This window comes from Myxocyprinus asiaticus, chromosome 9, assembly GCF_019703515.2.
Source record: "Myxocyprinus asiaticus isolate MX2 ecotype Aquarium Trade chromosome 9, UBuf_Myxa_2, whole genome shotgun sequence".
In the NCBI taxonomy this organism is placed as follows: domain Eukaryota; kingdom Metazoa; phylum Chordata; class Actinopteri; order Cypriniformes; family Catostomidae; genus Myxocyprinus; species Myxocyprinus asiaticus.
The window spans coordinates 21,632,896-21,659,740 of record NC_059352.1 but is presented as its reverse complement, the minus strand read 5'-3'; the positions used below and the strand labels follow the sequence as shown (position 1 = coordinate 21,659,740).

Genomic DNA, 26,845 nt, shown 5'->3' with positions numbered 1-26,845 from the left:
ATTTAGACCCTACTCATGAAAAGGTTAAGAACCAACCCTAAAAGAAGTAGATATTCAGTTTTTCCTACTTACATTACAACTTGTGGAAAGTTTTGTCACGTCCCTTGATGACAAATTGTGCTGCACTGATAGGCTGCACACAAATACAATCCATAACAAGCTAATTAAACATTAATCATGATTGTCACTAGAGGGCAAAATGCGACTGTTGTTTCTGGAGATTGGAGACAGTGAAATGGCTGCATTATCAGCTGTCAGTTATTGAAGCTCTATGGGAGTTGAGGCACACCAAGATGGCCACTCGAACACTTCCGGTGGCTTCACCTACTGCTGGCAGTTTTTCCGTTGCCTCGGCGATCCAGTTCTATATATATATATATATATATATATATATATATATATATATATATATATATATATATATATATATATATCAGTGGTGTAGTTCAAGATGATTCATCAATATTTTTGGTTCTTTGTCCCAGAAGAGATAGACTGTATATTGCGGTGGAGAGAGCAAAAGAAAGAGCCAGTGGATGTGGCATCAGGCCTCGGAGAGTTGTTTATTTGAAATAATAATCAAAATAAAATGTTCAAAAGGAGAATAAAAGTGTTCATTTGGGAAATAGTGTCCGAAAGAAATGGGGAATCTGGCTTCCTCATGGTAAAAAAAGGGCTTAGTGAAGCTAGGGAAGTGCCAATGGGATGGTTCAGGATGTGGGGCGGGGCCCAGCAATCACACGCGCTTGGTCCGGAGCTCGAGGTGTGGTGGCTTCTGTGGTGACCTGCCTTCCCAGGGGCTGCGGTGTGTGAGGGGAAGGGCAGCCAGGCATACTAGCCCATTGGTCGCGATGGATACTGTCATCACCGGTGTCGCATCTAACTCGCACCGGGGATCCAGGGGAGTAGGGTCCGGCGGCGCATCTAACTCGGCCAGTACCCTCCCCGCTCTGCTCCTGCACCTGCAAGGACGCCAGTGTGTGCACACATGGAGATAGAAGCCGGCTCCTTGAGGAGAGGCAAGCTCTGCTGTGATGAGGAGGAGGGCGTGGCCAGACCGAGAGGATTCACGCCCTGCGCTGTGTTGCCCAATCAGTGGGAGAGAGATAAAAGGAAGAGCCAGGGACGCCAGAGAGAGAGAGAGAGAGAGAGATGCACGGAGCAGTGTTTTGTGTGTGAACTTTTGTTATGTTTCAGTTCAGAGTTTTATGTTGAATTAAATTCTTTTTGATATTTAATCAGTTCCTGCTTCCTCATTTCCCAATGAATGAGAGGCTTGTCTGCCACATCTGCATTTTAATTGAAGCCGCGATGATGCTCTATTCACTTCAGGTGCGCCTCATCATCAGCTGCCCAAACAAGGCTTACTAAATTATGCCCCTCCTCTCTCCTACCCACTCCCGTTGTGAGCCTGGCTGAAGGAAGGCTCTTAGAGGCTGGGCGACGATGACGAAAGAGAGGGGGCGGGTCATTCAGCCATAATATTTAAAATGTGTTAAATCTGTTAAAGGTTAGTTTTGTCAACTTTTATCATAGACATTTTGATTTCCTGGGGTCTTTAATACAATAAATAAAGTGATTTTATAAGATATATTTAATGTGAAAAAATGAGGAATCTAAACTCAGCAAAAAAAGAAATGTCCCTTTTTCAGGACACTGTTTTTAAATATAATTTTGTAAAAATCCAAATAACTTTACAGATCTTTATTTTAAAGGGTTTAAACATTGTTTTCCATGCCTGTTCAATGAACCATAAACAATTAATGAACATGCACCTGTGGAATGGTCATTAAGAAACTAACAGCTTACAGACGGTAGGCAATTAAGGTCACAGTTATAAAAACTTAGGACACTAAAGAGACCTTTCTACTGACTCTGAAAAACACCAAAAGAAAGATGCCCAGGGTCCCTGCTCATCTGCGGGAACGTGCCTCAGGCATTCTGCATGGAGACTGCAGATGTGGCCAGGGCAATAAATTGCAATGACCGTACTGTGAGACACCTAAGACAGTGCTACAGGGAGACAGGAAGGACAGCTGATCATCCTCGCAGTGGCAGACCACGTGTAACAACACCTGCACAGGATCGATACATCCGAATATCACACCTGCAGGACAGGTACAGGATGGCAACAACAACTGCCCGAGTTACACCAGGAACGCACAATCCCTCCATCAGTGCTCAGACTGTCCGCAATAGGTTGAGAGAGACTGGACTGAGGGCTTGTAGGCCTGTTGTAAGGCACAAACCCACCTTCGCTGGACCAGACAGGACTGGCAAAAATGCTCTTCACTGACGAGTCACAGTTTTGTTTCACCAGGGGTGTGACGGCCTGAGGGGTGGCCGCACAAAAGTGGTAATGTAGACATATCACTTACACACGCATCTACGTGAAGGACATGTGCTTATTCATTTATGGTTAATCTCTTTAATGTTCTCTCTTTCTTTCTGTCCACATTTATTTTGGTTTCAGTATAATGGTAGTTTACAATAACCACACGAAACAATCAGTATTCATTAATTCTTTATTGTTTTAGGTTTGCATATCTTTATTTACATCACATCTTTATTTACATCATTACTGATTTGGAGTGCACACAAATTAGTTGCGTTGTATCTGTTATTTATATTTGTTTCTATTTGAGTTTAAGTTTACCGGTGATGAGTGGCGATGGTCTACAGACGCGGTTTGCAGAAGCGGCATCCTGGGGTGACGAAAATTAGAGTCGGGGCAGGAACCAGGAATTTAAGCATCATTGGTTCCGTCCGGACATACCATTTGCTGAGATTGCATGGGGGAGGAGGAAAGATGGATATTTTTATTAATTGACTTCTTTAGTTGTATAGTTATGGTATTTTATTAAATTTGCTTCTCTTTATTTTGATTTAATATATTTATCTGTTTGATTGGTTCTTGATTTATTTAGTGTTACATGTTAAATGTAAAGTTACTTTGTTTTCTCCTCTTGTGTTGTAATGGGCCCATCCTTTTCTTTATAAGCTGTTGGTTTGTTCATTTGTGAAGGTCAGTTTTAGTCTGTTAGTTGTTTTCTTTTTGAATGCTGTTTGACATTATTTTCTTTTTGTTTGTTGATTTCGTTATGTCGTAAGAAATTTATGAGTTTGTAAGTTGTTCTTTTTTTACTTGGGTTCAAATAAAGACCCATTTTTTCAGTTAAGAGCTTGTGTTCCTTGTTTCTGACCCCTCGGTCCCTCACAAGGGGTGATGGTCGGATTCGCGTTTATCGTCAAAGGAATGAGTGTTACACCGAGGCCTGTACTCTGGAGTGGGATCGAGTGGAGGGTCTGTCATGAGCTGTCATGCTGGAGGGTCATGTCAGGATGAGCCTGCAGGAAGGGTACCACATGAGGGAGGAGGATGTCTTCCCTGTAATGCACAGTGTTGAGATTGCCTGCAATGACAACAAGCTCAGTCCGAAGATGCTGTGACACACTGCCTCTCTCAGCCTATTGCGGACAGTCTGAGCACTGATGGAGGGATTGTGCGTTCCTGGTGTAACTCAGGCAGTTGTTGTTGCCATCCTGTAGCTGTCCAGCAGGTGTGATATTCGGATGCATCGATCCTGTGCAGGTGTTGTTATACGTGGTCTGCCACTGCGAGGACGATCAGCTGTCCTTCCTGTCTCCCTGTAGCACTGTCTTAGGTGTCTCAAAGTACAGACATTGCAATTTATTGCCCTGGCCACATCTGCAGTCCGCATGCCTCCATGCAGCATGCCTGAGGCACGTTCACACAGATGAGCAGGGACCCTGGGCATCTTTCTTTTGGTGTTTTTCTGAGTCAGTAGAAAGGTCTCTTTAGTGTCCTAAGTTTTTATAACTGTGACCTTAATTGCCTACCGTCTGTAAGCTGTTAGTGTCTTAACGACCGTTCCACAAGTGCATATTCATTAATTGTTTATGGTTCATTGAACAAGCATGGAAAACATTGTTTAAACCCTTTACAATAAAGATCTGTAAAGTTATTTGGATTTTTACAAAATTATATATAAAATACAGTGTCCTGTAAAAGGGATGTTTCTTTTTTTTTTTTTTTTGCTGAGTTTATAAGTATTAATGTAATATATACGTATTATTTACTTTTAATAGTTGTAGTATTTTAAAGATTCAAGTATTGCAAAATAATTGCAAAATTTAGCAAAATTAGCTGCAAAAATAAAGGGCATCTTATGGAGCAGTTCACACGTGACAATAAAAGGCACGCAAGCTGGTCCTGTATAAATTATTTAATCAATTACAATAATGATAATTGTGTGTGTGCACAATTTAATTTTTTCTCTGTGCTTGTGCATTGTCGGATCCAAGTGTATCCAAGTGACTTGAGTGTATTGACTATGTTCACCAAAATTGATCCATTTAATGATTCAGTGACCATTTCTGGTGATGCCAGAAGGTGGTGACAAATGAGTGTCTTTTGTGAAATTATTTAGTCACTGAATCAACAATCAAAGATGAAAGTGTTCTAAGAACACAGCAGATCTATCTTTTTCCCTACAGTTTGTCGACTGCACACCAACATAGAGATAAAAAAAACAGGAGCTGATATTAAAAATAGCTTTTCATATTTAACACAGATCTTGTAATCTGCTTAAATTGGCAAAAACAACCGATCAAATTATTACCTCACAAACATAATGTAAAAACCATAACTTAATAAAGACTCATGCGCTGATAAACAACTGATCAGCCACAGCATTAAAACCACCTACCTAATATTGTGAAGGTCCCCCTCTGGCCACCAAAACAGCGCCAGCCCGCATGTCAGAATAGCATTCTGAGATGCTATTCTTCTCACCAAAACTGTACAGAACGGATATCTGAATTACCGTAAGCTTTGTCAGTTCGAACCAGTCTGGCCATTCTCTGTTGACCTCTCTCATCAACAAGGCATTCCCATCCACAGAACTGCCGCTCACTGGATGTTTTTTGTTTTAGGTACCATTCGGAGTAAATTCAAAAGAGGAAACAATCGTGTGTCCCCCACGTCCCCAACAGCTGCTACGCCCTTGGACAATGGAATTTGTTTTTAAAATGTTATAATAAATCCTTAAAACCTATAAAAACCGACAGCAGGCGGCGATGTTCTCTTATACAAACAGACGTGCGATCTACTCATACCACTGTTCCGCAGAAAACAAATGTGTACCGATTATGATACACATCCACTGACGTACAGGTGTAATCTTGGTTTATTAAAATAAAAAGTTTTAGTAGGGCAGATTAGAACTGGGAATTCCTTGTACTAGAGGCAAAAACTTTGCCACGAGACCAATCTGTCAAAATAAGTAACCAATTCCATAATCAACAGCTGCAAATGTAGTGATACAGTTTTCATATAAATTATGTGAAATATTTATTGGAGCGCTTGAATTGGCCAACAAGAATGACTATTTATCAAAACAATAAAATATTATTTGAAATGATCTCTGCATAACTTAATTAATATTCATTGGTTTTGTGATGTCACAACTAGTGCCCAACACATAAAACACTCCAGTGCACTTAATAATTAAATAAGAAACATAACTTTTTTAAATTAAATATAAACAATTTAAGTTTTAACTGCAGATTTTTTTACACTCACACCCACTAAATTGCCTCTCTCTCTCTCTCTCTCTCTCTCTCTCTCTCTCTCTCTCTCTCTCTCTCTCTCTCTCTCTCTCTCCACACACACACACAAACACACACAAAATTTGTTTTTATATCATTCTGGGGACTCTCCATAGACTTCCATGCATTTTATGGATTTTATACAGATCTAACAATAATTTCTATCCCCTACCCATAATTCTGCCCGTAAACCTAAACCTAACCCTCACAGAAACCTTTGTATTTTTACATAAAAAAATAAATAAAAATAAAATTAAAAATAAAATAAAAAAAAAAACATTGTTTAGTATGATCAATAAGCCATTTCCCTCATGAGGACCGCTGGCTGGTATGGCGTGTGTCGTGTGGTACACACACACATTGTGTATGTATGTTTTGTGTTTATAATTATGGGTCACTATCCATAAATTAAATTAAACCCCCAGTTTATTTATCAGAAAAAAGTACAAAAACAGAGGCATTTATTTTTTATTTTTTTTATTTATTATTGGTTACGCCAGATATTAGGCTTTCTTGAGCATACTCTGACGCCCTCTTTAAATATATTTATTCCCCACCATTTTTAATGAAACGGTTAATTTCTCCAACGGTGTAGATTGATGGCATGTAAAGGCCTCCTACGGCAAACATTAAGCCCGCCCATAAGCGTATTCCAGCACACATGACCCCGCCCACCAAATGTCGTCATCAATTCAAACTGGTATGGAAAGCAGAGTGGAGCGTGTGGAGAGGTAGAGCACAGGCTGCACGGGGACCAGAGGCAGAGACTTAGTACAGCACGGCCTTTTTATATTTTGTATGAGCACAACACATTGATCTGTGAAGATGTGGACGGGTATAGGGAAACTGCTGCTTTTACTTATGATGCTCGTGGGATTTCTGCTGGTAAACGGTTAGTGTCTGCTGCACGTTGTACGCTGGTGTGCATGTTGTGAAGCGGTGATGCTGGAGAAACACCGGCGCAGACGCGCACATTCACTTCCGATGACGAGACATTGCATGAACGGTTATATCACCTAAAAACATCGGCTTTAAAACAGCTTGTGTTTAAAAGTAAAAAGAATATGATAAAATGCGTGTTGCTCTTGTCCAGCCGTGTTCTTTATGATTTTTTTCTACCAGGGACGATTTTTAAAAATGTAATTGTTATAGTATAGCCTACTACAGAAACATTTTGATAGCAGCACAACAACAACAACAACAACTGAATGAGTTTATTATCATTGAGAAGCAAGTTAGGTCATTAATAGTTTTTGCACACCAATGTGTCATGTATCAAAGACCACAATTAGAGTTTGTGGCTTGTACTTTAATGTTTATTGCCCCCTGTCATCTCACACGTGTTCCACACTTTGACTTTTACTATGCTGTGGACTAATGCTTAACAGCTTCTTCACTTATTAAATATCTTCTAGCCCTATGTATTTAAACATGCCTTCTTAAATGATAGGGACTACGCCGGACTGTGAAAGCGGCCAGTTTCAGTGCAGAAACGGCAGGTGCATTCCGACTCCGTGGAGATGTGATGATGACGACGACTGCTCGGACAACAGCGATGAGGAGAACTGCCGTGAGTAGATTTACCTTTGTTAAACGGGTGTCAAATAGTCATGGTGGTGCTCTCTTTCAATTGAATCTGGTCTCAAAAGCTAGCATTTTGGGAAATGTGGGTGCAGTTTTTGGGAACGCGCGCTCTGAACGCGCCTGTGAATGCTGTTTTGCGTCCGTCTACGTTGTTGTTCTTGTGTGTGTGTGTAAACATGCGCTTGGTCTGCGTCATGCTAAATGTTTTTTTTTTTTTTACTAATATAGCCTACTGTATATAAAACGCAGGCGTCTCGAGACGCGTCTTTTCAACTTGCAGGGCAACAGTCAAAGACGCCCGTCTAGCGCATGTTTACATAGGGAAACAAAGACGCGTTTGGCGTGACTGCCCCTAAGTAGGTAGCACATTAGGTTTTGAAACACCGGCAGAGACTTAACGTCTGTTTTAGAAAGACCCCAGACTGAGTCTGGAACTGTCACGGGGTACGGCTTTAGGTACTGTATATATTTCACAAGTTTTACCCTCTATTTTAATTTTAATTTTAATAATTTTTTTTTTAACTTGTGTCAAAGGTATCACATCATCACATACAGTAAACATGCAAGTTTACATTACAGTGTTCATGTTACTTTATTTTAGGGCTGCACATTAATGGTTAAAATGATAATCACAATTTAACGATTATTCTGTTGTTTGGGGGGAAAAAAGTGTGTGTATGTAAGTATGTATGTGTGTGTATATATATATATATATATATATATATTACACACATATAATGTATGCATTACAAGTACTTCTTAAATATCAATTCTAAATGTAAAAAAAAATTAATATAATTACATTAAACCACAGCTCTCATGTTGAACAAGATGTTAAAACCATAGATATACATACATAGATGCCTCATTCGGCTGGTTTGGATACATCAACGGCAGCACCATCTTGGAACAGTCAACAAGGAGAGCTGTTTGAATGTAAGTGAGTGGAGGAGATGCCTCAAAACACTGCATAAACTGCTTTTGTGTGGAGACAGTTCATCATGTAATGAATTGACTGACTTGGTGCTAATTTTCAGGATGTTTGCCATGATATATTCATTTGTAGAGGACTTTGTTTGTAGTTTAAGAAAAAAAACTGTTTTAGAAGTACCTAAAATATTGCCCAATGTTTATAGAAAATCAGATAATCTGAAAGTTGACTGGAAAAGACAATAGATTTTTGCAGACCGTTTCTGTCAATTTACATTTATGTGTTGACGGACAGCTCTTGACCTATCCAATATGGCGGACGTGCCAGCGTATTGCGTTCCATAGAAACATCTGCTAATAAGGTATCTACTTGTAGATATCTATGGTTAAAACTCCAAAATATTAAATGATTCCTTCTGACTAAAATTAAGTCATGTTTTGCCGATGCTTTACTGCCAATATAAGTTACTCTGTTGGGTGTTCACACTTAAGTCCTCTTTAAAAGATACATCTTTAAAATTATTGTTATTATTGCAAAATACAATATAATATATACTTGTGTAATAATTTAGCAAGCAGCATTGCTATACGGTCTAAAGCCTTTATTTTGGCGGATAACTGAAGGAAGACGGTGTGTTGTTTCTGTGTTTAGCTTGAGCTGACAACAGCTTTGTGATCCTCTTTCCATTCGTGGTGAAATGCTCTCATCTCCTCCACAGTCCACAAAACACCAGTGCCAAGGAGTTACTTTAGATTTGTTTAGACCAAGTATATTTGGAATTTTGCAAAATTTAAGTATATCTGGAATGCTTTAAATATAATGCATTTAGCGAACATTAGCGATGTGCACGGAAGGAACCAGTCTCAGCACAGCTGTTTTGTGTTTAACACATAATCAGAGCACAAGATGGAATTTGTGTGTATCTAGCACAAAACCGCTCTGAGACCGCAGCAACACAGCATTATGATTTTGAACCTCATGTTTAATACACTGCAAATCAGGTCAGCGCACATATGAGATGTGCGATACTCGTATGTTGGCTCTGTATTTTAAAGGGTCCTTAAAAGTGAAATGTGATTGGAAGAGAGCGTGGTGGGTCAATTGAGGTGAAAATGGACTTTGAAAGAGCTTGTTATTTAGTCTGTCATCCGTGCAGCCTATAATGAAATTAAACAACTATTTGAAACTTTACCTGGCTGAAAATGTCTGCTTGCTAGCTCACTAATACCGCAGACTGTTATGCTTAATTAACCATGAGAGGCAGAAACCGTGATCGCGGTTTAAATGCAATTAATTGTGCAGCCCTACTGTGTAGTGAGTTATAGTGATGGACAGCAATGCACTTAAAGGTGCTGTAAGTGATTTTAGCCGCTCTACTTCCATGAGACTGAGCCATTGGATTAGCCACGCCCCCTCTTTCCAAAAGCCCAAACTCTAAAGATAACAAATTAGCTTTATTGAGACCGACATCAAGCAGAAACGGTTGTTTAAAACAACAGCAGCAAAACTGCGCCCTCAACTGACAACTGTTATGAACAACATGGCTTAAAAATGGCAGTAAATCTCAATTCGCTGTAACTACAACATTATGAGAGCATGCAAAATGATTGACAGGTCGAAAGCATCATTGTCCGTGGTCCACAGACACATTTTTGTTTGCCGTTTACAGAGTCTAAAGCTGTCACAGAGACAGGTGAGATATCTTACAACACTTATTTCAGTAATATCTCTTAGGGAGAAGGATAATGTTTTGCATACCATTCCATGAAAAAAAAAAGTCGCTTACTGCACCTTTAATGGTTAATTGTTTTGCGCACAGCTTGTAAATGCACATTGTTATCATAGTTAATTATAGTGACACTATATGTGAAATATGTATGACATCGACACAGCAGTGTAAAGTGTGAGTATGATATTGCTCTGACATTTTAATTGGGCATATTTTGAGCAGATCTAAAGTATTTGACACAGACATGATGTGGGTATGAGCAGGAAATGGAAGTCACTATGCAGGAAGCATCTTCGGGAACAGGGACATAGTCAAGATTGATTTTTGCAGGACTTGCTAATGAAAGACAAATATTAAAAGTGTTATCAGCAAGTCGAATAACTTAATTGGGATGTAAGGTTCTGTTGAGGAGAGAGAGGTGAAACTCCCACAAAACATAATTATCCTGTTGTAATGGTCACAGTATTAATTGGAAGTGCGGTAATTATTCTGGTGAGCTGATTAATGTTGTAAAGTAGAGGGTTTGGAGGCTTGGTGTAGGGAATGCTCACACTCACTGGTCTTCAATTCCTCTCAAAGCAATTTAATTCCCAAAACCGATGACCTCATGTAATAAAGTAACCATCACACAAATCTGCACTGCATTCCATTTGAATACAGAGACTCAGTTGTTGTGTTGAAGTCATGCAATGTAGAATTATAAGGTCAAACTTCTGTTACTCTTGTGTTTTTGTAAGGGATGCTCTTTGCTTCCTACTTAAGCTTTTTCAGCTTTACTTCTTAAACGATGTATGTGGGACAGTAGTGGTAGGCTGCATTTTTAGAGTAAGAGAAAGAGATACCTGCACACTTGTCTCAAAAAATGTGGACGTACACATGCCTGGAATCACTTGCTGCATTAGTGCCGCTTGATTTGTGCAACCCTTCCTACACGATATAAACAGTGATCAGTAACCCACCTGGTCTGCAAATAAACAACACAACAAAATCTACATTTGAACAAAACCCAAAGGGAGGGGAGTGTATGCCGCTCTACAAAGGCAAACACAGAAACTACAACGACACTGCAACATAGGAAAAATGGCTTAAAAGTTTCTGTGTATTGTACATACATGGTAATGCACTGATTAGATATGAACAGTGAGCGCATTTACATGCACGTTTTTGCACCGATTATGCTTAATAAGCTGAAAACGCGTGTGGTGAAATGCAATAAACCGCATTCCTTTGTCGGTGTAAAGGCCATAAATGGCTTATGAATAACCCAATCGACACGGGTAGATTTTTGCCCATTACGGCGATTTCGCGTGCCATGTAAACACCTTACCCTGTGCTCATCCAATGTGCGCACGTGTTGAGTGCATGCCTCTTCATGGTTTGACGTCAAAAGTAGAGAATAATACGATTATTTCAATGTCATGTAAACGCAACTTTCTTGCCTTGTCTGATTTGTTTTTTTTTAAAATTTTTTTTAAATAAGCTGATTTTAGAGCGTAATCGGCATATTGGTGTGCATCTAAACGCGCTCATTGTTGTGCTAAACCTGTATGTCACAGGACAGATTATAGTCAAAAAGACACGATTTTTCGTCATAACTGAACTTTAGTGCATTTTACTGTTGCACTGCAGTATGGTTGAATAATTGGCTTTGTTGGATCTTTGCTTATCTTGATTACCCCCTAATTCTTTCTTTCCTTCTAATCCTCTGATTCTCTCCATTTGAGAAACCTGTTTACCCCTCTTTATTACTTTTATTAAACCATATGACCTGGAAAATAATACAATATTGCACACTAAAATTCACTGGTAACCATCGTGCCATTGGGATTCCGGTATGTTGCCTGCACCTGGTGTGTTTTTGGCAACGTCTATGCCAGTTAAATGGATCTACGGTAAGGTGCATTGTTGCACGTAGTATCTCTAGCAGGCAGGGTGTCTGTGGGGTTTCTCCACAGGTAGAAGTGCTCTCTTGGGGTGTCAGTGTGCTGAAAGCTCCCCTCTCTCTTCTGGATGTCTTCCTGCCGACTTGGACAGTCATTGAATTACAATAATACCTTAAGGATTGTGCTTTTTGCTCCCCTCCCAGACACAACCTACTCACGGAACTGGCAGGATTCCGCTTTAGTTGCCCATGGAGATGGTAATAACAACACTTCACAACACACACTGCTCCCTCTACGTCTGTCTCTGTTTTTCAGGACCAAATTCTAATCACAAAGCTTTGTGTCTGAAGATGAAGTGGGCAGAGTCTGGCTTAGTGTCTGGAGACTTTTTATGTGTCTCTGGATGGCCTTCACAGTCTTTATAGATGAATGTTTCATATGGACATTTTTTATTAAGACATGAATTATTATTGACAAAATGTTCCGATAGCACTTTTTACAGTGGTAGTTCAAACAATCCCAAACTATAAAGAGCTTTTAGCTGGGTAAATGTAAGCTGTGATGAAGCATTCATGTGGCGGATAATGATTTGTTTACTTGCTGTTAGTTTTTGACATTGATGCCAAAGTATTCCCCTTTTGTTTGTGAGTGTGTGAAAGAACGAGAGAGAGAGAGCGTGAAAGAAATGCAGTGTAAATCTTGTGGCTGTTGAAAGTAATTTATCAAATAATATGAAGTCAGTATAACAATGAATGTTAGCTATATTAACCATAAAATAGCCAGAAATAATTGAAAATAATGATTGATAATTTGGGACTAAAGTCTCCCGGTCCTGTACATGAATTCTGTTTGGCAGATGTTTTTGGCAGCAAAAGGTTTGTAATTTAATAATGGAATTTACATTAAAAGCCTTACATGCAGGGATCAACAAGTGTGAGAGCGTTTGGGCCAGTTGATCGAAAGGTCATTTGCTTTGCATCGGGCAAGTGCTGCGTTGAAATCATATGTTTGCTGATGATATACATGTGTTTTTATGTATTGTATTGTATTGAACATTGTTGTTGTGAATTCTGCAGATATAAATAGGCTATGTCATCAAGAAAACATAACAGTATTTAGTTGGCTAACATAGATGAAGCTTTGTCAAAAGTGCAAGAATAATTTATGTTAGTCTTGGCAAAATCAGCTTGAATGGGTCGACTCAAACCTTAAACAAATGAACATGCCATTGTTTTCCAACAAAGTGCCTTACTGTATAGTTTGAGCTCTGTTGTTAATTTTTTAAAATTTATATTTTCATAAAGTACCAAGTTAGAAGGTATCCTGTATAGTTTACAGCATAAGCTGTGAGATTTTTTTCTAAGCAAGCAAAATGGACATTATAACAGAAATTGAATCAAATCGTGTCAAAATCGAATCGAGCTTATTAATTGAAATCAAATTGGGAAATCTGTATAGATACCCAGCCCTAGTCAATTGTTCATTGCAAGTTGTAAATATACATTTAAATTATTTCAAATACAAATTGTAAATATTGAAAAATATTAATTTCTTTCTTTGACTTTTTCTCAATGTGTGTTCTTATGCGTTCTTGTGGTCTTTTGTCGAAAAAAAAGAAAATAGTATGAGGTTGTTGCATCTACATTTCGCTGCACATCTTAAAATTTGCATTGAACATTCCATGTCCTCAATTCTTCCTTTAGTTAGGCAAGACCATTTGACAAGACCGCAAATCTGTTCTTTGCATTTTTGTCATTGAGAAATGCCCTATATTTCTTTCTGACGCACATAAAAATTGGAACTACCAGGCCAGCAGAAAAAAACCTTATTGTTGAGCCCTGGATACGTAAAAAAAAAACTAGAAAAGTTTGACTTGTGTGCTTCTGCCTGTCACTATTCTTTGTTGTATAATTTATTTTTGTGGACTGATCTGTTTTATCATCTTTGAAGAAAGACAAATTACCATTGAGAAAAACAAAATGTTTGTCCCAACGTGTGGGTGACAGCGGTGCTTTATCTTTTCTACTTTGTGATTTAGATATACATCAGTCAGCCACAACATGAAAACCACCTGCCTAATATTGTGTAGGTCCCCCACGTGCCGCCAAAACAGCACCAACCCGCATCTCAGAATAGCATTCTGAGATGATATTCTTCTCACCACAATTGTACAGAGCGGTTATCTGAATTACCGTAGACTTTGTCAGTTCGAACCAGTCTGGCCATTCTCTGCTGACCTCTCTCATCAACAAGGCATTTCCATCCGCAGAACTGCCGCTCACTGGATGTTTTTTGTTTTTAGCACCATTCGGAGTAAATTCTAGAGACTGTTGTGTGTGAAAATCCCAGGAGATCAGCAGTTTCAGAAATACTCAAACCAGCCCGTCTGGCACCAACAATCATCCCTGCGATTACCTAATCAGCCAATCATTTTGCAGCAGTGCAGTGCATAAAATCAAGCAGATATGTGTCAGGAGCTTCAGTTAATGTGTTCACATCAACCATCAGAATGGGGAAAAAATGTGATCTCAGTGATTTGGAGCGTGGCATGATTGTTGGTGCAATCATCACAGACTGTGGAAACTTAACACTGGACTTCAAGCAACTTGGGCTATGAGCTTCTCCACCCTTCCTCCAGACTCTAGGACCTTGGTTTCCAAATGAAATACAAAACTTGCTCACATCTGAAAAGAGGACTTTGGACCACTGGGCAACAGTCCAGTTCTTCTTCTCCTTAGCCCAGGTAAGACGCCTCTGACGTTGTCTGTGGTTCAGGAGTGGCTTAACAAGAGGAATACGACAACTGTAGCCAAATTCCTTGACACGTCTGTGTGTGGTGGCTCTTGATGCCTTGACCCCAGCATCAGTCCATTCCTTGTGAAGTTCACCCAAATTCTTGAATTGATTTTGCTTGACAATCCTCATAAGGCTGCGGTTCTCTCGGTTGGTTGTGCATCTTTTTCTTCCGCACTTTTTCCTTCCACTCAACTTTCTGTTAACATGCTTGGATACAGCACTCTGTGAACAGCCAGCTTCTTTGGCAATGAATGTTTGTGGCTCACCCTCCTTGTGAAGGGTGTCAATGATTGTCTTCTGGACAACTGTCAGATCAGCAGTCTTCCCCATGATTGTGTAGCCTAGTGAACCAAACTGAGAGACCATTTTGAAGGCTCAGGAAACCTTTGCAGGTGTTTTGAGTTGATTAGCTGATTGGCATGTCACCATTTTCTAATTTTTTGAGATAGTGAATTGGTGGGTTTTTGTTAAATGTGAGCCAAAATCATCACAATTAAAAGAATCAAAGACTTAAACTACTTCAGTCTGTGTGCATTGAATTTATTTAATACACGAGTTTCACAATTTGAGTTGAATTACTGAAATAAATGAACTTTTCCACGACATTCTAATTTATTGAGATGCACCTGTATATATAATAAGGGGTCATCGCTGAAATGTTTGGCTGCCCATGTTTCTTTCTAACACACACACAACCAAACACAAATCATGTTGTTGTTGTTTTGTTTTTTAAACAGAAGCTTTTTCTCAACCTCTTAAAAAGAGGTCAAATTGGACATATCGTACTGGGACACAGGTCAGAGACTCTCGTCTATCGCAAAATGTTTATTGAATCTGTTGAGATAATGAAACTAACTGCCTGAATCACAGGCATGGCATGTTTCACAGACACACGAGAAGCCTGTGGGAATAATATCTAATTTTTATATTAAATTACTGTGGAAGGTTACAACCAACATTGCTGTTCTGTGTTAGCAGGATTATGTATTAACATGCAGCTATTACATCTCTCCCATATTCTGCATTATATATCAAAATGCAGTCCTTTCTGGTTCAGTCTCACATGCACATTCGTACACAAACAAAGTAAAGCTGAGACAAATGAATGTGTTTCTAGTACATTTCATGTTGTGCTAGTGTCTTTTAACTGGAAAAAAGGAGTATTTTACCCAGAAGTCTGATTAATGTTTCGATGCACATAGTTAGATGAAACTGCAAGCAGTTTCAGCAGTGTCGTGCGGTGTGATATGCTATAATTCATCTAAAACTATTTAAAAATGTTTTCAATTTCTTCTATAATTTATCATGCAGTTTTATGAAGTAATATTAATTGAGGGATTAAATGGAACATTTGTACTTTTAAAAATGTATTTGTCTCGCAGGACTAGTTTACAGGACCTAAGATAGACAGTTCCATAAACATATATCTAATGTGAGAATATGTTTGTATATGTAAAGAATATGTAAACCCACATTCCAGTGGTCTCATACCGTCTTCAGACATGCGGTAATTACAGTGCAGAACACAAGTCAAACGCCATACCCTTTCTACCACTTTGATTTTCTTTTATTGCACAAATTTGTTTATCATACTTTTCCTTTTCTGGTGAATTTGTGGTAGATGTATTTGGTCTGTGAATAATTTCTGGGGGAAAAAAGGAATACGGCAATGATTTTAGGAAATGTGTTGTCAAGCAGGATTAGCAAGTTTATATTTCCTGCATTTCCACTTTTAGACTTTTGATAGTAATCACTGTAATATTATTCCATCAAACTGGCAGATAGCTGGAGTAAGTTCTCTTGGTTTAAAGTTGTCTGTGTTGTAGGAAAATGTGATGTATGAGCATGTGTGGAAACTGCTGTTGTAATTATTGCTGGGGTTTTGTCATTGCCCAAGGGCTTTGTTCTCCTTTTAATATGATCATAAAACACACATTAGTGCTTTTGAGAGATCGAGTGTGTGTGTGTGGTGGTGGCTTGAGAAACAAAGACCCAGGTGACCATGAACTGTCCATGTGCATAAAACAAATCCAATTAGTGTGTGTGTGTGTGTGTGTGTGTGTGTGTGTGTGTGTGTGTGTGTGTGCGCGCGCACCATATCAATAGGTGTGTTCGACTTCAGCTCTGCCTTGCCTTACTGATCAGTGATTTGCCGTTTGCAGTCGGGGGAGGAGTTCAAATGAAAGCCGTCAAGTTGGACACTCTGCACTTCCCACCATGTGCTGAACCTACGTCAGTCATGGAAGATCGCAGGATGTTTGCTTGCTTGCTTTATTGCTGACGAATTGGATGCAAAAGAAATTCAGATATACAGGCGCTTGAATTTTACATATAATAACCAGAAACACTATTTATTTGAATTGGTAGCGTGCTGCTTAATACAGTGCCTGTGTGTACAAGAAGAAAGTCTGACATAAAGGGATAGTTCACCTCATAATTTACTCAGCCTCATGCTATCCCAGATGTGTATGACTTTCTTCTTCTGAACACAAACGAAGATTTTTTGAAGAATATCTCAGCTCGTGTTGGTCCTTACAATGCAAGTAAATGGTGACCAGACATTTGAAGCTCCAAAAATCACATAAAGGCCACAAAAGTAATCCATAATGGTGGATTCCATTAGAACCCATTAAACAGTGGTTTAATCCTTATCTTCAGAAGTGATGTGATAGGTGTGGGTGAAAAATTTATTAAAATATAAGTCCTTTTATCATAAATCTCCACTTTCACTTTCGTTCATATTTTGACCACTGAGGTCATATGAATTTTATGTGGCCTTTATGTGATTTTTTGGAGCTTCAAAGGTCTGGGGCCGGATTCACAAAAATGTTCTTAAGAAAAAAATTAAGAAAGTTCTTAGGATAAATTATAAGAAGTTTGTAAGAACGTTCCTAAATGCAATTCTTGAAAAATTCTCAAATATTTTCTTAAGAACATCTTAATTTTTTTCTGTTGTCTGTTCAGCCTGCTAATGGAGTTACCTTGTCTAATAGCCTACAACAAATACAATACTTCAACATTGGTAAATTATAATGATAAATGTATCTATTAAATTATTATTTTTTTTTTTTTTAAGTAGCAAGCACCTTGCGATTTAATTTTTTTTTAATGTAAAGTGCATGAAATGTGTTAGTTTAATGACGTTAACCGTCAAAGGAGAATTTACTTGTTGCTAACCATTTGATAACTTTTAATTTGACATGGAGGAAAAGAAAAGAAACAAAAACTTTACTAGACAAGAGCTGGATGTTCTTGTTGAGGAAATTACAGCAAGGAAAAAGTTATCCTTAGGAAGCTGGATAATAATATCACGTCGGAAAGTACAAGGCGGGTAAATGGGAAAATGTGGCGGAGGCTGTCTCCGCTGTGCCCAACTCTGATAGGGATGTGGATGGGGGGTGAAAAAGAAAGTCTCAGCTTTCTAATATTATAATTATGTTTCTATGAAATCCTAAGGTCGTGGAGAGAGAGCACTTTATGTAGCACATCCATTTGAATTTGGATGATTGGTCACCACATCAAGAAGTTTCAAAACAACATTTATTGTTTGAATTTGGTGATAACATTTACATGGTTTACAAGCTGAAAATATAACATGTAATTAAACACAAAACAGTCAAAAAAGTTTTTTGGTCTAAAATAACATTTCAACATAAACAGCCCACTGCGACTTCAGACTCAACTTGAAAAACCCAGTAAATTCATTAAACATCTTACCTTTTAGAATTTAAGACAACTGTGAGGTTATCCTAACTTTAATATGTTATTTACAACGATATTTAAGAACATATTTTTTTCGAGAATTTGAATGCTTCTTAAGTTTTTTCTTAAGAAAAAAAGATTAGAACTTTAAGACGTTTATTCGGGAATGCAAAATATTCGTAAATTTTTCTTAAGTTAGAAATTAATAAGAAAATGGTAGTTAAGAAGAAATTTCTTAAGAATGTTTCGTGAATCTGGCCCCTGGTCACCAGTCACTTGCAATGTAAGGACCAACAGAGCTGAGATATTCTAGTAAAAATCTTTGTTTATGTTCTGCAGAAGAAAGAAAGTCATACACATCTGGGATGGTATGAGGGTGAGTAAATGATAAAATAATTTTAATTTTGGTATCCTTTTAAGATTGCATGAAAAGAAAATTGTATTGTTGTAAAAACACAGATATGTGAGAGTTTAGCCGAACTGAAGGTGTCAGAATAAACACCTTGGTAATAGCATACTAACATACTACCATGCTACTCTTTAAAACTGATATGCCAGAAGTAGTAAGTGTAGGAGTATTATGCCATTTCAAACTCAGCATGAAGCACTTGTCATCGGAGAGTCTGGCCAATTGTGTCTTCATCATAGCTTGTACAGAAGCTTTGGAGCAACTGCACTGGCTAACCCAGCCAGCTCATCTCACTCTTGTGGTTCTTTAATGGCATACGTCACAAGTCAGCCAAAATTTCTAACCAACATGCACTGCCTTAAGTCAGGCCCTGATTGATCTATGCAGCGCTGCATTATGTCGAACACAACTATTCGTTTCATTTTAGTTCAAGGGCAATAAGGCTTAAAGTTCACGCAAAAATTACAATTTATTTGAAGTCATCATTTACGCACCCTCATTTCATTCCAAAACTGTATGACTTTCTTCCATGGAACAAAAGAGGAGATGAGAATGTTATCCTTAGTTGCCATTTACTTTCATTGTACCTTTTTTCCATACAATGAAAGTGAAAGGCTTTTGTTTCTAACATTGTGCCTGCAGGTCATACAGGTTTTGAATGACATGAGGGTAAGTAAATGATGACAAAATGTAAATTTTTGTGTGAACTATCCCTTTAAGCTTGTGCAAAAACACAAAACTCTCAGTAAAAACCAGCCACTTGTTTGTACCCAAGTAGCACTTGTGTCCAAATGATGTCTTGTTTGAATGTGAGAACATTCATTAGCATGAAGCTTTCTGCCCGTGTCCTTTTAAAACTGTCACACTTTCAACACTTTCATGCACACATACACATTCTAAAACAAACTTTGTGTACATGGGACTCTGTTTGGCTTGTATTTCCTCTTTAATGCTAATATATTGTGAGAATGTATTCATTAAGGCCGAGAAGAGAGAGAGAGAGAGAGAGACTGACAGAGACAAAGAAAGACGGCATACATGTTTTTGTCTAGATATAGTGGAGATTAAAAGGATATTATGAATAAACTTTTCAAGTGAATTTAAAAAGCTACTTCCTGATATGAAATCTTGGTTCTCTGTTTGTTGCTGGGGAGTGGGGGTAGGGAAAGTGACAGATTTAGAGAGAGACGGGAATAAAGGGAGAGGTGAACAAAGACACTGCCTCCAAATACTCAGTAGTCACTGTAGTGAGTGGGCAGCCGAGGTGGTAATAGCGTGCTTTTTGTTGCATTTATCAATTTTTTCCACACTTGTATTCTGATTGTAGGCAGGATACAGGTGGTCTGTGCTCATCAAGGTGTGTGGTACAATCAGCCACAGGTCAATGATTCGTTCGGCTGGGTGGCAGGATGTAGAAAGAGGATAAGAATGCTTCTTCTCCCATGTGGTTTCAGCTCAGAGTACTAATGTGAGACTCTGGTGGTGTGTCTACTAGCAGTGATTCCTACAGGATTTAGTTTTTGCACCAAATCCCCTCTCTCAAGAAATATTTGATTTTATTTATTATATATTATTTATGTAATATTTTGAAATTAAAATGTAATTTATTACAACAAAATTCTATTGCAGATATTTATTGTTATAGTTCTCAGCCCATGTTGACTTTGACATAATAACCTGTGGTTCAGTGAGGGAGCGAGTCTTCCAAGCAAATTCAGTGAGGAAACGTTTCTGGAAGATTCTGTCCATAAGACGGTTGAATCCTGATCTTTTTTTCTTTTTAGACTGATATACCAGTCGTCTCAACTGATTCATTTAAAATTACTGCACCAATAATTTTCATTTGTGTGTGTAGTCAGCAAGGACATAGCAGTCGTGTTGTCTTTATATGGATAGTTGAAAAGTTGTGTTGTCTTTATATTGTTAGTATATTATATCATGGTGCAGACTTTCTGTCTCGACACATTTAAATGAGAAGATCACAACTAAAATATGTATATTTGCTTGCTGTGGTGCTGAACAGCACTGTAGGAAACTTTGGTGTACATTTGCAGAGGTCGATTCTCACAGATCACAAAATCCCAGTGCCTATTTGATCTGACCCTCTGCCTGACAGTCTACGTGTATGTACGTCTAATCCCTTCCAAGATTAGTGGAACATCCCGACAGGACACTACATTTCTGTAAGTCATGTTCTCGTGCGTGCTTGTCACTTTTACAGTTCTGTCTTGCAATAGAACCCGAAAAATATTTCAATACCTGGTTATCATGAATAAATGATTTGGCTAATACCCATCCATGCACTCACAGACACTCTCTCAATGCGTGTAAGCTCATATCAGTGTGTGTGGTTTTGTGTTTTTTTGTCACAGCCTCAGAGATTATTGTTATTTTGGGGCTGTCTGTCTACAATTTAGGCAGACACCACTTTATTCATCTCATCTTTTCTCACAGCTCTCACTCGAACAAGTGCTTACCTTTTACTTCAGTGTTTTCTGTACTGTGTCAGCCATGGAAAATTGAGCTGAAAAGTAAATCACTGCAGTGCAATGGGGAGATGTATCTGCTCTGTTGCTATGATTCACAGTTGTGATGAGGATGTTAAATGACTACCAGAGTTGTATTTATGAGGTAGATGATTAGTGGGTATATTTTGTGCTCTCCTTGCCAAAGGAAGAAGAACATCTTTGAGGGTGTGATATTTCTGTACTTATAAGTGACAGAAATAGAAAAAGAGAGAGAAGCAGAGAGATGGATAGAGAAATAGACCTCACTTAATCTTTCAGTGAGCGTAGGGACGCTTCCAGCCTGGCAAGCAACAATCAGAATGCATGCAATGAACACACGTCTCACACACATTAGGTTAACACACTCGCATACATACTCTTGTACAGTCAGATTACGTATTTTACTCTGAGATAGTATGGGCTGTTTGTAGTCTGTCAGTAGTATGAGGTATAGGAGGATGTTGGTCTAAACAGGGTAGTTATATACATATACAGTATATATAATTTTTTTTCATTTTAACATTTTTGTTTTCTTTTTTTTCAATTTCAGCTTGGTTTTAGTTTATGTTGTATATTGAATAATGTTTTTTGTGATTTATTTTTTTTATTTTTATTGATTCATACAGTAAACAAAGAAAAGCAAAACATATATACACAGAATCAACATTTAACCCCCACTATTTAATGTTTCCAATCCCCAACCCCACCCCGATCCTCAACAAACATCGCCGTAGTCACACATGAGCATATACACACACACACATACACACACACACACACACACACAAAAAAAAAAAAAAATATATATATATATATATATATATATATATATATATATATATATATATATATATATAATAATATATCAGACACATTTATAACTACACCTCTCTCTCCAATGCCCCTCCCCGAGAGCCCCCCAAGAACTCCAAATAGTTGCCCTATTTCCCAACAAATGAATCCAAGTTTCCCAGTCTTCTAGATGATACTTCCTTGAAAGCCGCCACCCTCCCCATCTCCATGCACCTCTCCTGAAATGGGGGCGCTCCAGCAGACTTCCATCCCCTTAAAACAATTTGTCTGGCGATCATAACACTGGTCAGGACCCAACTTTCCATGTGTTTATTCCCTATATTGATGACTGCCCCATCGCCCGAAATACAGAGTCTGGGGCAAAATGAAGTTTGAATGCCCAATACGTCACACACAAAACTCTGAACCTTCAACCAAAATTCTTGGATCTAAATACACCACCAAAAAACATGGGTTGTGTCTCCATCTTCTGATTGGCATCACCAGCAGGTGGATGTGTCTTTAAGACCAAGCCTATAAAATCTAGAGGGGTCCAATAGAATCGATGTAAAATCTTGAATTGCATAAGGCGCACCCTTGCATCTCTAGATGCAGATTTGACGTTTTTTAGAATCCTAGCCCATACTCCCTCCTCCGTTTTTTAGAAAAACTTTCTTTTTTTTGGGTGAAAGTTTAAATCTTTCTCCCATAATCTCTTGGGAGAAGTTGAAGCTCCGTCCCCCAGACTCCGAATTAGCAGAGAGTAATACACTGATGCCTCATGACCTTTTCCAAAAGCAGTAATCACCACTCCAAGAGTATCTGCCACTTTAGGGGGGTGTATGCTACTCCCAAAAGTAGTACAGAGCAGGTGGCACAGCTGTAAATACCTAAATAACTGGGAATCCCAAAATGTTGAACCAAATTTCCAAAGGATCTCAACACTCCACTCTCATATAGGTCACCGAGTGTATTAACCTCCCTCAGAATCCAATCTGACCAGCAGAAAGGGGATTTATTAATACATAATTTTGGTTCAGCCATATGCTTGAGGCAACATTTAAATAAATGTCCGAATTAAACGCGCTAGACACTTTTGTCCATACCGAGTGCAAATGCGAGATAACGGGGTGTAACTTAACTTCTCCAGTTAGTTTGATAGAAAGGCTTTGCAATGGCAAAGTATGGGCAAGAACTTCCTGTTAATACAAAACCAGGGAGGGGCTCTCTCAGGTGGAAGCGACCAATGAGCCAAATATATGAGACCGAATGCATAATAATAAAACAAAAATCTTGGGTAGGCCTAGCCCACCTTTGTCAATCGGCCTATGCAACTTACTGAAATGTAACCTGGGACGTTTACCATTCCAAATGAAGGACTTCGCTATGCTATCAAATTGCTTGAAATAAGAGAGGGGGAAATCTATAGGGAGAGACTATAACAGGTAGTTGAATTTTGGAATACAATTCATTTTAATAACATTAACCTTCCCAATCATAGATAAATGTAGTGAAGCCCACCTGCCCACATTGCTCAAACTTTTTTATTAAAGGGTCAAAATTAACTCTAACTAAATCACACAAATTTGCTGGGAATAAAATACCCAAATACTGAATGCCCTGTTTGTGCCACTGGAAGGTGCCCAGCTGAAAAGCTGTTACCAGGCAGTATGCTGTCCGAGCCAAAGCTTCGGATTTAGACCAATTAACTCTGTATCCCGAGAACTTCGAAAAGGAATTAATAATTCTGTGGAGGCAAGGCATAGATCTAGTAGGGTCGGAGACGAATAATAAAATATCATCTGCGTAAAGCAAAAGCTGATGCGCCAAACTTCCCACCATCACCCTTGGAAAATCTTCCTCCTTTCTTATCGTGGCTGCTAATGGTTCCAGGGCAATAATGGGGAAAGAGGGCAACCCAGTCGAGTGCCCCTATCCAGTGTAAAATAATCTGAAATGAATCCATTTGTTTGTACCGCCGCTACCACGTGTCTATAAAGTAACTTAATCCAACCAATAAAAGTATTCCCGAACCTGTTCATTTCCAAAATCTTAAAAAGATCCCATTCTACTATATCAAACGCCTTTTCGGCGTCAAGTGAGATGGCAGCGACCGGAGTCTGATCATTCGCCACTGACCACATGATATTGATGAAATTCCTAATGTTATCAGAAGAGCTACGGGTCCTGAAAATAAACCCCACCTGGTCTACATATATAAGAGATGTCATAATTTAATCGGTTGGCCAAAATTTTTGACAACATTTTAAAACTATCTGGATCAGGGAAATTGGACGTAACTTTACACCCACTTGGATCTTTGTTATTTCTAACAAAAGTGGAGCCAGTTCTGTAGCATAAGATCTAAAAAACTCAGCGGCAAAGCCATTTGGCCCCAGTTACCTCGCCAAGCTCCTCTAAGGTTATCTCAGAATCAAAATAATTTTTTTGCTCAGCCATCAGTTTAGGAAGTTCTAATGGTTCCACAAAGTTTCTAATATCCTCATCGGTAGATGAAGATGTGGATCATTAGAGATCAATGTAGAATTCTTTAAAAGCATTATTAATATCAATGGCTGAGGTAAATATTTCACCACCAGCAGATTTCACTGAGGAAATGGTAAAAAAAGACTCACTTAGCCAGAAGTTTTCCTGCCTTGTCCCCCGACTCAAAGTATGACTGTCTTGCCCTGAATAGCCAAAACTCCACCTTCCACAACAAAATAGTATTGTATCTGTATTTCAATTGGGTCAATTCTCTGAGGCCATCATACTGTATGAGCTGGCCCCCAAGAACTGCCTTAAGTGCCTCCCAAGCCATGCCCACAGAGGATACTGAGGACCAGTTGGTCTCCATATAAACATTGATTTCAGCCTTTAACATTCGTTGGAATTCAGGATTTTGCAAAAGGGATAGATTAAAGCGCCAACTATATGATTTACTTTTCTCCATATGTGGCAACACCTCTAAACTATCCAGGGTGTGATCTGAGACTAAAATGTTTCCAATTGAGCAATCAACAACAGATGAAAAAGGGAATTAGATATAAAAAAAAAAAACTATTCTGGAATAAATCTTATGGACAAGTACAAAAAGATGAAAAAAAAAAAAACAATGAGTACGACAAATGACCTAATCAGTCCAATGTCATGCAAGAAATATTCCACAAAACAAACTCCAGCCAATAGGATGCATAAGCACAAAGAACGTGCAGATTCATCCACAACACTGTCCCGAAGGAGTGTTACTCCACAAAACAAACTCCAAAAAGAAACAAAAAAGGCACTCCGTTTCCTCGAATGTTCAGTGAGTTGGTCCACTCGGCTGCAACGTGAGTAACACAAAATAACTTACTCCATTGACTTTATGAAGGACATCGATTGCTGGGGACATGTGAATGTTTTATGGCCATTCTTAGCATCTATCCTCAATTTGGCTGGGAACATCAGTGCAAAAGCTTTCTTGCATTCCTTGAATCGATCACGTTTCTCTCTTGTCGAATTCGCAAAGTCTGGGAACAAGAAAATGCTGTGGTTTTCCAAGCAAACCTTCCTTTACTCCTCGCCTCGCGTAACACAAGATCTTTATCGAATGATCTCAGAAATTTGGCCAGAATTGTTCGGGGCCTGTCTCCCTCAGCGGATCACCAAGCCGGAACCCTGTGAGCTCGCTCGATTTCCAGCTTATGGCCTGTTATGTCGAGCAGACTCAGAAAGAGCCCGTCCAGGAATTTCACCATATCCTGACCATCTTCGGCCTCAGGAATTCCAACAATACAGACGTTATTCCGCCGGCTACGGTTCTCCAAGTCCTCCAACTTCTCCCAGACACGCTCCAAATCCACCTTGGTCGCTAGCAGATTAGCAAATAATTCCCTCTCCGATGACTCCAGATAATCAATCCGTTTCTTGACATCCCCCACTCTTGTAACCACCTCAGTGAATTTCGTCTCCATGGCAGTGATCGATTGACATATTACAGCAAGATCATCCAAGTCAGCAACGACCTTCGTCAGCATTGCCGACATGTTCAACATTTCTTGCCGAATTTCCCTAATTTCTCCAACCAAATTCGCTAACTGGCTCGGGGTCTCGGGGGCATCAGCTTGAGCACGTAAGTGTCTTTTAATGTCTCCAGAGCCCTAGGATTTTGAATTCTTTGACATATTGTCCTCCTAGAACAGTTATGGAACAGAGTGTATTGAATCTCACCGGTTTATGACATTAATATTGTTAAAACTAGCAAAGTGCGCAGAGCTCACCGTTCACACATCCGAACCTCGCATGGCGTCACTTGACTCACTATTATTTTTAGTTTTTATTTAATTCAGTAGAATGTTAGTTTTTAATTTTCATCCCTTATAACATAGTTTTTAATTTTCATCCCTTATAACATAACACCACAAATTCTACTATCTGCCTATGATGACAACACACACCACTCTTAAACTAATTCTTATTTACCAAATTACCAAAGTTCAAGTTCAAAGTTTTATTATTAGACAAATGTACAACAACGTAGCATATATTTATAATATTTTGGTATATTTAACAGATATAACCATCAAAACAACCGAAACTGAAGTAAACTTTAAACTAAAAGTAAAAAAATTGATCTTGGGGTTTTATGAATCGAAACATCATTTGTTTAAATGAAGATCACGATTAATCGGAAAATCTGTATTTTTTACCCAGCCCTATTCAGTCTGGATCAGATGGCCCTTTGTGAGTGGTTCTTTTTGATACACATCGAAGGTCAAAATATGTTGTTTTCCGAGGATGCAGTAAACTGATTGTAAATAATTGAAAAATTACAGTAAAGGCATTTATAATGTTACAATTGACTATTTCTTTTAAAATAAATGCTGTAATCTTCAAACT

At 38.6% G+C, this 26,845-nt stretch overlaps 1 protein-coding gene across 3 annotated transcripts in view; it reads left to right on the top strand.

Moving 5' to 3' along the window:
* The first annotated feature begins 6,380 nt into the window (after positions 1-6,380).
* The window catches only part of LOC127446579 (low-density lipoprotein receptor-related protein 8-like), a 247,712-nt gene continuing 227,247 nt past the window's right edge, over positions 6,381-26,845 (top strand). For all 3 annotated transcript variants that reach the window (XM_051707608.1, XM_051707607.1, XM_051707606.1), the window contains exons 1-2: positions 6,381-6,523; positions 7,082-7,201. In XM_051707608.1, the coding sequence (XP_051563568.1) occupies positions 6,457-6,523; positions 7,082-7,201 (187 nt within the window). In that variant the 5' untranslated portion in view covers positions 6,381-6,456. The remainder of the gene's footprint in view (positions 6,524-7,081; positions 7,202-26,845) is intronic.